Source organism: Anopheles gambiae, chromosome X (assembly GCF_943734735.2).
Source record: "Anopheles gambiae chromosome X, idAnoGambNW_F1_1, whole genome shotgun sequence".
In the NCBI taxonomy this organism is placed as follows: domain Eukaryota; kingdom Metazoa; phylum Arthropoda; class Insecta; order Diptera; family Culicidae; genus Anopheles; species Anopheles gambiae.
The window spans coordinates 5,667,125-5,679,572 of NC_064600.1; the positions used below are offsets into that span (position 1 = coordinate 5,667,125).

Sequence of the window (12,448 nt, forward strand, 5' to 3'; positions counted from 1 at the left end):
TTTTATCGTGTTCTGGTGTTCCGCAGGCAACTAATAACTAGAATAATATTATTACAAACTAGCGCGGGTGCTTCCTGTGTGCGGGTAACGAGTTAATAATTAAATAAAAAGTAAAACACACACACACACACACAAACACATTGATCTATATCATGTATGTACGCATCCTGGCTCATCCTGAGAGGTGGGCGAAAAAGGTGTAAAGCAAAACAAACGCAAAACAGAATCAAGACACACACACACACACTCTGTACAGTGTAAAACGGAAGAACAAAACAAAAACAATTGAGTTATACTTCAAACATTTTTTTTGATTTTTTTTTGTCTTGTATTTGTGTTTTATGTAGTTGTTTTTTTTGCGTTTTGTTCGTCGTTTTAGTTTCTCTTCATCTTTTTGTTCTTTTTTTGTATTTGCATACTTTACTTTTGGTTATTTGGTTCGTGTTTGTGGTGTCTTTCTGTGTTGCTGACATGTTTCACACGATGTGTTTTGCTTGTTTTGCTTTTTTTTCTAAAGGAGAGAAAGATTTCATTTGTCTACTAATCGATTTGTTCCTTCTAGTATGAGTGTTTTGTGTTTTTATATGTGTCTGTGGTGTTGTTTATAAGTTTCTTTGAGTTGTGCAATCTCAAACGTTCTTCTGTTTTGTTCTCTTTCTCTCTTTTTTCTCGAGTGTGTAGGTGTGTGTTTTGTTTTTATTATAATGTTAGCTTGTTTCGCAGTTTTCCTTCCCGGCTTGCCAAACCCCCCCCCCCCCCCCCCCCCCGGCTTAGCCCTGTACTTTAAAACATCTTTTTTCCGTGTTTTCCTCTCTTTTTCTCTCTCTTTCTTTTTCTCTCTTTCTCTCTGTCTCTCGCTCGTAGCTTTGTTCGTTTTACGTCAATTGGATTTTTACCGCCCCGCTTAATAGTTACTATGTACACCTTGCCGTTCCGCCTGCACAGGACAGTTTGGCATTTTCTATCGTTTTTTTTCTTCTGCCTTTCTTTTTCTCGCTACCTCGCTACCTGCTTTAAACGTTCATCTGCAAAACACGTTTCATTTAAACTATTTCACTACTTTCACTTGTTTTGGCATTCTCGCGTACACGTGGGGAGCAGCGGGATACAGATAGAAAGGGACGTAGTGGGGAGGGAAGGGGGAGGGGGAGGTCGTATAGGGAGCTAAACAATAGTGTGCATAAAACAGCATACCTGTGAGTGTGCGTGTGTGTGTGTGCGTGTGGGTGTGCAAGTGTCGTATTGTGTTGCCGCTGGAGCTGTTCACATTAAAACGATCACCATTTCACTAAAAACAACAAACAAAAACACCTTTATGGCAAACAGGCTCATCTTCTATCTCGCTTCCCCTATCTTAAATCTAATGTATTGCCCCCCCCCCCCCCCTCCTCCCCTTTCCATCTCGGACATTTTTGGTCTTCTTTTTGGAGGCATTACTGTTTTTGTTTTTGTTTCTTGCTGGTGAAAATAAAAACAAAATACAATACACTCACACATACACATACACAGAAGCACGCACATGTTCTCTCTCTCTCTCTCTCTCTCTCTCTCTCTCTCTCTCTCTCTCTCTCTCTCTCTCTCTCTCTCTCTGTTTCCGCAGGCTGCGATTCTCCATTTGACACTGTACACGTCCAGGTGTACGAGGAAAGGAGTGTGCGTGTTTCGCAAGGGGTAACGGTAGGACGGAAGCGGGGGAAGGGGCCGGGAAGGACACATAACTAAGAATCCATAACACAGATTGATTTACAAATGTACAATATACAAACACTTCCAGACAAGGAAACAGACAAGCACAAAAGGTAAACGGAAGGAAAGAACAAAACACAGCACGGCGAGTAACCCTGCCCCTGCCATGGCTCGTGCTTGCTGTGCTCTCCAGCAAGATAAGCGGATTTGTTTTTGTTTCTTCTTTTTTTTCTTCTTCTCTTAACTCACCCCAAACTCCGCGTAGAGAGAGAGAAACACACACACACACACATACACGCACATGCAGCGAGAGCACGTCCGTCTCATTGGCAGCGTTTAGTGGGGGAAGGGTTGGGGGGGTGGGGGTGGGGGGGGAGGGAATTTATCCACCGTGTTTTCTTCCTCTTACTCCGCCCTCTCCTCCACCACCGGGTTGGCACTTTATCGCCGCCACATGCCGGACGAGCCGGCCGTCACGCCCACCCCCATGCCGGACCCGTTCCGGCGCATCTGCTCGAACTCGTCCTGCGTGGTGCGCTGGTAGGTGCGCTGCTTGTCCTCGAAGTCCCGCAGCCGCTGGTTGTACCGCTCGAGCTGCTCCCGCAGGATCGCGTCCTCCTGGGCGGCCCGCTTCTCGTCCATCTCCAGGCAGCCGATACCGTCCAGCCGCTCCATATCGAGCCAGCCCCGGAAGCGCACGCACACACCGTTCATGATGAAGTGCGATTTAATGTGAACCTGCAGGGTGGGAGAGAGAGAGAGAGAGTGGAGAGAAGGAAAGACATCGATTAGAATCGGTTCGTTGCGTTGTTGTCTGTAAGCAATCGTAAGTGTGTGTGTCTGTCTGTGTGTCATAGGTTCATGCTCAAAACACGTTAAACGTTAAAGAGGCAGCCTTTGTCGTGCCGCGTGCCTACCTTTCAGGCGCAACATGATAAACGATCGTGTGACCGCGCGGCGGGCCCGCCGTTGAGCCTGTCGTGACGTGATGTCATTTTTATTGACATACTCTACACCCCCCGCCCTGAAAAGGGCTAAGCGATCCCGATTTATGAGCGTTGCTGCGTGTGCGAGAGTGTGTGTTTACAAGCGCGCTGCTTAAATGAGTGTGTGGCCCCGGCACGGAAGCCCTCCGCTCTATTAGGGACGCCTCCCGTCACACCGTGTGACAAACGACAATGTTTGTTGTACACCCCCACACACACACACACACACACCCTTCGCCCCGGAAAAGGGAGATAATTTACAACGCTTGTTTTACGCTCGTTAAACACGGCAACAACAACGACAAACCGAGAAGCTGAGAAACGGCAACGGAAAACCGACGGCACCGTACCAGCGCGATCGCGATCGCGTCGCCGGTGGGCTGCGCGTGTCACTCGATCGGCAAACCTCGAGCGGCGTGACGTCGCACGGGTGCCCAGGGCCTGGCCAGCTGCTGCCATTGCTCTCAGCCCAGCCAGCCCTGTAATTGGATACTGCTGTGCGGCCTTATTCCCTCTGCGATCGCACGACCGCGCATCGCTTCTGCCGGTACACTGCAAGCCGACGTCCGACCGACGGCGAGGGATTAGTGGGCCTCCTCTCTCCGGCAAACCGATTGGTGCTCATTGTGCCCTACCGTGCCTGATGGGCACAGCAATTAGGCCGCCGGGGCCTCCAGCAGCACGCTTCATTGCTCCTGCGAAAGGGGCCCACCCTTCTTAAGCCACACTTTGTCCACCGCCAATCACTCCACTCCAAACCGTTTTTTTTTTTTGGCACAAGTTGCTGCACAATTAGTGGCACGCGAGCGCGCCTGTCGTATTTTTCGGTTTTTTTTCTCTCCTTCCAAGCGACACTTTGCTGTGTGTGTGTGTGCCAGAGCACCCGAAAACAAAACAATCGCAAAACGATCGTCAGCTGGTTGCTTGTGCTTGGTGCTTGGAAGATGTGGCGCGCACCTCAAGCAAAAAGACGAAAGCAAACCTTTGCATGATCAGTCGGTGGGCGCACAATTACGATCATCGGTTGTCCGCTTCTCCCCACACACACACACACACACACAGCTGGCAGATGGGTGCGCATGCACACACACACACACACACACAAACACAGACACGCAAAAGAGGGTACAATGTGTGCGAAAAGTGCAAACACCCTCCCAGATGGTGGCCGACACCTTCGTCAGGCGCTTAATCATTAGCCGGGCTGCCGCAGCCGGGAAAGACCTTTTTGTCGGAAGACGGATTGCCCGTCTCGTCTCGTTGACCTGGACCAATTACGGTGGCAAGAGTCGTGTAATGTCGTGCACACCGTTTAACCGGCGGGGCCGAAGAACAAAAACAAAACAAAAAAAAAACAAGTACAAAAGACTTTGGGACAGGTCCCGGTCTCCGCCGGGAACTTGCGGAAGCGTTGCGTGGGATGTTGTTCGGAGCCGTGTTTTTGTTTAAATGCACACTCTTCCGAAGTTGCCCCGCACCATGTTCCCTCCCTTTCTGTAGGGGTTCTGAAAGGAACGAAACGGTTGGGGAAATTGACGCTGTAACGCTGTTTACAACAAAAAAGCTATTTACTTTTGCTGGAAAAACGTCCTCCCCCATCGGCTCTAGAGAACACCTACTGACATCCTGCACACACACACACACACACACACACACACACACACACACACACACACACACACACACACACACACACACACACACACACACACACACACACACACACACACACACAATAACCATTGTGCCAATTCTGCTGTCATTCACCAGTCACGGCACGGTTCCAACCGGTTTGTTCCGGTTTCCGGACAGCTTCGGTTCGATCAATGCGTGGCCTTTCCCCAAACCGAAAAACGCTTGCGACGCGGGGGCACAGAAGCAGAACCGGCCGACGCGTCAGCGCGTGAAAACTGCACTCCAACTTGTCAATTGGACACTCTTTTTTTTTTTGTTTTTTTTTTTTGTTCCTATACCGAACCTACCATTTGCCCATCCATACCGGAGGTCTGCAACTGCTAACTGCGATCGCGTTTGTACACTGCCTTCTTCTTGAACTTTCCAGCGCAACGTTCACTTTGCTTTGCACAATTTTGCATCAACCGGGACATCGCCGATGTTGCACCGTATCTTTCGAGCGAGCAGCTCGAAACTGGCGTGTGGCTGGATGTAGCTGTAGCTCACACGCACGCCAGCACGATTCGCGTGGAGGAGTGTCCTGCCAGCCAAAACGGGAACGGTTCGCGCTAAACCGCTTTGTGCGCAGGATCGGACCAAACCAAAAAAAAATGGAAATTGCCTCGTGAAAGAAAAAACCTGCCCCTCAAACCCCCCTTGCTTGGGTGCAGCATCCAGCTGCCGGCTGCCGGCGGTGAGCGGTAGATGACCACCTCTTGAGTGCAACGTCTTTGCGATGAGGATGTGTTTTAGGACATCCGGAACAAATGCCCAGCGGCCCCCTTGCCAAATGGCACTCCAACGAGCCGATGCCGCTCAAGTGCAGGTCCAACAAATCCGCCAGCAAAACCCGGGAATTCCCCGCGCACCAGCCGTCCTTAAATGATGTAATTGGTTGCAAACAAGGAAAGGAAGCAATGCAAAAGCAAAGGAACAATCATCTTGCTGTAGCTACCGGACCGGAGAGGGCTACGGGGGGGGGGGGAGTTTTCACACAAAAGTGAAGGATAAATATCAACACACACACACACACACACTCAAACACACACTCAAACACTCGGAGAGCAAGGGCCGATGGATTGCCAATAGATTTCAATTATCTCCGTTTCTGTCCCTGGGTTTTATGCCAAATCTCGTCTTTTTCTGTCTTTCCTTTGCTCCGTCAGCCAGGGACACACACACACACACACACACACACACACACACACACACACACACACACACACCCGCACTACCCCCGGGACCGGGACCGGGATGGGCATGGCAATTGCATTCGCTCTGCTGCTTATTGGAAATTTACTTTTCAATTATTTCGGGCCTAATCGATCGGAGCGCACTTCGAGCTTCGTCGGCTTCCGGGGGCCAAGGCCAAGGAGTGCCGGAGTGGACCGTTTTGTTAGGTTGCTGTTCTTTTGACGTTCCGTTTGTTGGTCCCTTTTGCTGTGCCCCACGTTCGCACCGGAGCGTAGTAATTCACCAAGCAAACAAGCGCAAAGAACACGGTCGCTGTAGAATTGCTTCTTCCCATCCCATGTGCAGGGCTTCGGTGCGCTTTTGTATGGCCACCTTTTTTTTGGTCTGCTTCGCCCGTATCGCCCTCCGTCATCCGTTTGGGAGCGTTTGGGATTGATTTCTAATTTGTTGCATTTTTTTCTTCTCTCCACTTCTCAAGTAGTTTATCGCGCTATTGGAACACTAACTGACACGCTGCACACTGCACTGCGTAACGGGCGACACCTACCTTGCCGTGCTCCTTGTCGAAGTCGCACTCCTTCTCCAGCCCGAGATGGGCGGGATGGTGATGGTGGTGATGGTGCGGGTGGTGGTAGAGGCCGTGGTTCGGGTTGAAGACGAGCTGCAGGTTGATGCCGGTGGCGGCGAACGACACCTCCGTGTGGCCCTCGCAGCAGCCGGCCCGGAAGCGGCCCCGCCGCTCCTCGATCGGGCGATCGCGGAACCCTGTGTACCGGACCTGCCGGGGGGGGGGGACAAAGAGAGACAGAGAGAGAGAGAGAAAACATGAAGCAAAGCGTACTGGAAAACTTTTTTTTTTTAAATAATAACACTAAAACGCAACCGTTTTTTTTTTGCCGCCGGTTTTTTTGCCGCCCGCAGTGGCAGTAAGTATCGCAAAAAGGCATATGCTGTGTGCTGTGAACGTACATGTATACCACCGGTCCAAGCCACACAGCATCCCACTGCCGCGCGCTATCGCTGTAACTGCGCATCAACACCCCGGTGCAATCGGAGCAAACGGAAGCCATTTGCTAAATTACGTCACCAGGGGAGAGAGATAGAGAGATAGAGAGAGAGAGCACACGGCTGGAGCAGCGGCCGTGATGCGCTTGCGTGCGCGCTCCGTCCCGTCTGGTTGGGGGGAAGTGGCAACCGCGTATTCTTCTCCCGCGAGCGCTTGCCTTCAATTATTGAGGAAGCCCTTGTTTAAAGCCCGCTGCTGCTGATCCTTAAAGAGATGGCCTATAGACGTACCCAAAACGTGCACCCAGGGACGGGGAACGGTGGCCCCGAAGCGGCTAAGCAAACAAAGTCGCGCAATAAAAATGGACCCCCGTGCGGGTTTAATGACTGTTTACCTTTGCCCGCGGTAGTGGCCGAAAGCCATGGCCTCCCCGGTGCCGAATGGCACACCAGCCCGGCATTCCCGCCCAACGGCAGGCCCTGCCCGTACATGTGATGTTTGGATGAGTGATGGTTGAATGTTGCGTAAACAACACCGCACGAAATGCATCCTCCAGAAAGGCATCCTCCAGGGAAAATGAAGCCGGCGCCAAGAAAGTGATTAAAACTTGGTGTGCTGTGTGTGCTGTGTGTGTGTGCGGTAGAGTTGAAACACTGTTTTTTTTTGTTGTTTTTTTTCTTCCGGGGTACCATTAAAGGTACGGATGCGCGGACACGGGTTGCAAACGCTAACGCTCCCGATCGAGATGCGTTAGATGCCATCAAAGCAGAGCTCACTTTGATGTGCATCGGTTTGATTGTTTTCCTGTGTTTGTTTTTTTGTCTGTCTCGTTTGGTTATTTCGTGTACGTCTTCTAGCTTTAGTACACGCTGCTAGTTGCAGTTAGGTTTTCCAATAATACACTATTTTTTGTTTTAACACAGCACTCAAATAAGGGAGTATCTTCGGTGCTAGATCTGGTTTCTAGTTAATTTAAGTTATTTTCACAACACATTTTAATGATTTTAAATCATCTTTAACTAGAAAAAAAAACCATTGCTGACAATAATACTATTACTATTACTTTGGACGCGAGTTTCTTGCATCTCATTGCACGATGATCTAACGCTCCTAATGATCTCCCAATGATCTCCTAATGATTCAAAACAGAAACACGTTTTCTGTACCGAAAAATAGCAAAGCAATCAGTTGGAGTCATTCGGAATTTTGTATTTTTAAAGGAAAGGACTTTCCTTCAACAACAAACATTTCACCAAACATTAAACAAACATTAGACAACACGTAACACTTCGCTCAAAGTTTTCTATTTAATGTTGATTGTAATCAACACATTTTTGTGTAAAGAACTAACACCTAACCAAAAGATATGAGGGATTTACAACGAAATGAACAAAACTTCAGCAAGTTCTTGATATTTCTAAATTGCTACCCGTTATATTCAGTAGGCAAATAATTTGACAAGCTCAAATGAAAATATTACTTCAGCATTGCAAGGCTTTGGAAGAGATGGGTAGATGTTACCCTACAGTAGGCAATATAAATGTCCGATCCTAAACCCAAAAGTAATTGAGCAAACGAATTTCTATCATTCTGGTTGAGTTTGGTGCACCTGAATGTGGAAGAATTTAATTCCTGCAAAAGTTCTTTGGAAATAAAACTTCCAAGCTGCACTTGGAGATGGTTTTGTATGTTTCTTTTCCTCTTCACTGAATGATTTTGTTGTAAAGATGAGTTTGAGAGTTTAGCATCACTTGAAAGATGGTTAAACCGTTTGTATGTTTCTGTTTTGTTTGCTTTTTTTTTTGCTATTGTACGTTTTGAAATGAAAGATCACGTTTGAAGCAATGCTTTCGTCGGTGTTGTCTGTTAGTTTTAGTTGACATCATTAGACAGGACATCTCCAAAACGCTGCAGATCATGGTTTATCAAAGTTTTTAGCAGATCTTCTGTTTTGTTCACGTGCTGCTGCTTTAGCCTGTTTTCCAATGATTCTACGTTTTTAGCCATCAACCCGCCAGCACACTTTCCACCAAAGTGCCAATTCTTGAACTCATTTCAAACCCATTGGATATGAATCTGCATATCCGTTGCGGAAAAATAGGCGACAACCCTTACAAAAATCCACCCAAAACCGATGTGCTTACCTCGCTGTCGCGGCTCAGCTTCTTGAACAGGTCGTCGCTCTCGAACTTGGACTTTTGGTCCGGCACGACGCGCGGCATCTTGAAGATGAACCGCGGCTTTGGCTGCTCGTACAGCCCGATCGTGTCGAACGGGATCATCCCGAGGGCGGCCGGATCGTTCATCATCGTGGCGGCAGCAGGTGTTTGCGATGCGATTTGATTGCGCGCCGAGTTACGATTAGTCCGTCCACACACACACACACACACAGTAGCACGCTCCACACTCAGTTCGCTCTCAACATCTAGCAGTGGCAGCGCCGCTTATCGAGACGTGTTACGGGGAAGCACTGTTTCTCACGCAGAAAAGCATTAAAACACCCGAGCAGAGCCTGCAGCCTCTTTCTCCAGCACGCACGCAGTTGCCGGTGGACGGGCACGGTTATCACAACAGCGGCACCGCTCGGTTGGGTTTTTGTTGATAGTAGAGAAGTTTGTTGCTTGTGGTTCAGCCCGTTGGCAGTGGTCGGCCGATTTGCGGTCGTATCCGTACTCGTCGCGTTGGTCCGGAAAGGAGCTGTAGGAGCGGAGGGGAGAACACAACTGCACTGGTCACTGATACCCGGTCGCCTCCCGTCTACAGAGCGTTCCGCTGGCTTATCTTCCACACACAAACACACGCACTGGCTTTTTTTTCTTCTTTTTAGCAACAAGATAAACCACTTATTTTCCCACCACTTCCAAATTAAAAACAGTCACTGTGTTTAGCCCACACTCTGTCCATTAAACACACGTACACGCACAAGTACACTGCCTATTCTCTGCTGTAAAGCGACGGTTGTAGAATTCGCACCTTCCAATAAAATCGCCTTCCAAAAGCGCGCGCGTATCCTGACCGACGACGACGACGACGACGACGAAAAATGCGAATGCGAAGGGTGTGCGTGCTGCAGGCTTCGGAGAAGCAGTACCGACTCCGCTGGCTGGTTGGGATGGAATGAAACCGTACCCGTGCCGGCCGTCCGCAGCAAGCGTCCGTGTTTGCCGCTTGCTTTCAGGTCGGGAGAAAAAAAAAATGGAGAATTCCGTAACGAAACTGCTCGAATCGTGGCCCCGATTGGTGGTGGTTGTGGTGGTGCTGGTGGTGGCGGCGATGGTGCCGTTGCATGCACGCGCTACGGAAAGGGGCGGAGCTTTGCTGGTGCACACGTGCTGCGAGGTGCCGTTGCCCGTTCGGGCTCGATTTTTGGGGCCTAGGCCACGCCTTTCCGCTGCTCGAAACGGCTCGCTTGCTCGACAAGGAGTCTGGTGTCGGGCGTTTGCTGCTGGTGATGTTACCATTTGTTTGTTTTGATAAGCGGTTTGGAGTGTGATGCTTTTTTTGTTGTTGTTGTCTTGAAGTGGAATAAGTGATGTTTCATCGAAATGGAACATGCTACAAACTCTGCATTTTTCAATGTTTTTGTTTTTGAGTTATAAAGCATGATATGTGTATCAGTCAACCAACAAAAAAAAAAAAACAAACCGAACTCTCTGGAAAAATCCCGAAAAGAACTTACTTTCCTTTCCATTCCCGGGTTTCACTTTCACCCAACGGATTCGCTACACTTATTCCACCCTTTTCCCTGCATCCTGCTAGCTCCCTTTCGCTCTCACACTCGCTCGCTCTCTCTCTCTCGCTCTCTTAACCGAGCATCAACATCCCGACCGGGAACCGACGATGGATTAAGGAGATTATTCTCCGGGCGCGTTTGATGTGATGCTGCTGGGTGGTTTTTCCCTCCGACCCCTTCGGTCCTGCTCACTCTTTCTCGCGCGCTCTCTCTCTCTCTCTCCTGCTCTTGCATTCCCGCGTTTTCCCCCATTTGCGTGCGGGCTTGTGCGCCGCCGTACGCGCAAAGGGGCCGGGCGCGCAATATGGCGGTTTGGCGGCGGTTGTGGTGCCGTTTTTTGGCCTGTTTTTTAGCCACCGAAAGCCGGCGTACCACAATCGTACCGGTTTTCCGCTCTCCATCCCCACCTCGCAGTCTTCTGTGCTCTGGCCCTTGGTCCCGTGCTGGGTTTGGTTTTGCTGCGTGGGCGGGCTGCGATGGAGATCATCGTACAGGGTGGTGTTTTCTTTTTTCTTTTTCCTGCCGCTGCTGCCGTTCATCCGCACGCATCTTTCGGGTCGAGGTTTCTGGTCGTTTAGACTTTGCGTTGTTGCTGCTTTTTTTTTTTGTCTTGCCTTTTTGGGGTATTTTTATTGAAGAATTTCAATCATTTGAAGACACTGCACAAGCGAAAGAGATGCAGAGTGTGTTCCGTGTGTGTGTGTGTGTGTGGGTGTGTTTTTGAGGAGGGGAGGGTTGAAATAAAAGGATGCGCACAAACTATAATCACCTTCAGCATGATTAGAGCTGTTTTACGAAATTAGATTTTCGGGTCGCCCTTTTTCCGTCGCCCCGATCGAACCTCCTGCCCAGGTACTTTTGCTCTTTATCACTGCGGCCGTGCGGGAAAAACCCCTTTTTCGAGGGCAACCCCTCCCCCCCCCCCCCTTCCCCCACCGGTACGTACATCCAATTTGCATAATTTTTGGAAGCTTTTTGCTTAATGAGCTCTCGCCGTGGCTTCCGCCCGGGTTGAGCACGAGCTAAAGGAAGCTAGTGCGATTATTTATAACTACACACACACACACACACACACACACACTATGAAATTGTGAAGGTGTCCCTGGAGGGGAAGAAAGGTGTTAAGTGACAGGCGTGGAGACGAGGGGAACCTTTTCATCTTCCCCCGAGATCTTTCGTGTCCTTTTTTTTATGCTGCAATGAAAAGGGGTTTTAATTCTAGCGATTTTTGTTTTTTTTTTACATTTTTACATGTAGCTGCACCTCCCCCACAAAATCATCCATTCGCGGGTTTTCAAACAAAAAAAAAGGAAGAAAATCAAGCACACACACGCGCGCCAAACAAAAAGGACATCAGCGGGGAATAAAAATCAATTCCAACGGTTGGCGTCAGTGGAGTATTTTGTACCTTTGAGTGCTTTGTTTCACCCACTAACAAACCCAACAGCCCCACCCGTCCACCCACCCACACAGTTGCGTTGTCTCTCTCTCTCTCTCTCTCGCTTTCTCTCTCTCTCGAAATCCCCCAGCAAACAAAATAAACTACAGCGACCCTCTTGAGCAGGAAAGAAGGGAAAAGATCAAAATCACCCAACTCTTCCTGCCCAAGCCTTCACCGACACGCCACGATGCGTGTCCTTTTTACGTGTGTGTGTGTGTGTGTGTGTGTGGGTGGGTGGGTGTGGTAGTATGTGTGGTAGTCGTGTGGCACTGGTCTACTATTTGCAACCGAAACCAACCCCAATGAATCAACCGACGAACCAACCACTTGTGTGCGGCCGATTGTGGTAGGCTGTGGCTTCCTACCAGAGACTGCCTTGCTAGAATGGGCTGGGGGGGGGGGGGAGAGGGGGAGTGCTTGGTAAGGTGAGGACAAAAAGAAAGAGAGAGAGAGAGAGCGCGCGAGAGACAGAGAGAGGGAAACATAAAGGAGTTCTTTTGCCGCTTCTTCTGTTTGCTTCGTGGCACAATTATGTACCACTTGTAAAATCCTTCCCCGCCTGTACCCTTCACCCAACAACCCCTCGATTGTAGGCAGAGGGAAAAATGGAGGGGAGAAGGGGAGGTAGTGGTAGCGTTTTGGTCCTTGTTGCTCTCTCTTTTTTCCACTCTCTCTCTCTCTCTGGGGCGCTGACTCCCAAAAGTCCTTGCTGCTCGCTCTATTTACTG

At 49.5% G+C, this 12,448-nt stretch overlaps 1 protein-coding gene across 1 annotated transcript; it reads right to left on the reverse strand.

Annotated features, from left to right (window-relative positions):
• Positions 1-1,000: 1,000 nt before the first annotated feature.
• Positions 1,001-9,679, reverse strand: LOC1271945 (protein big brother). The gene is made up of 3 exons (XM_310806.4): positions 8,691-9,679; positions 6,088-6,318; positions 1,001-2,424 (listed from the first exon to the last, which is right to left on the reverse strand). The coding sequence occupies exons 1-3, from the start codon at positions 8,853-8,855 to the stop codon at positions 2,128-2,130; spliced, it is 693 nt and encodes a 230-aa protein (XP_310806.3). The 5' UTR covers positions 8,856-9,679; the 3' UTR covers positions 1,001-2,127.
• Positions 9,680-12,448: the final 2,769 nt, after the last annotated feature.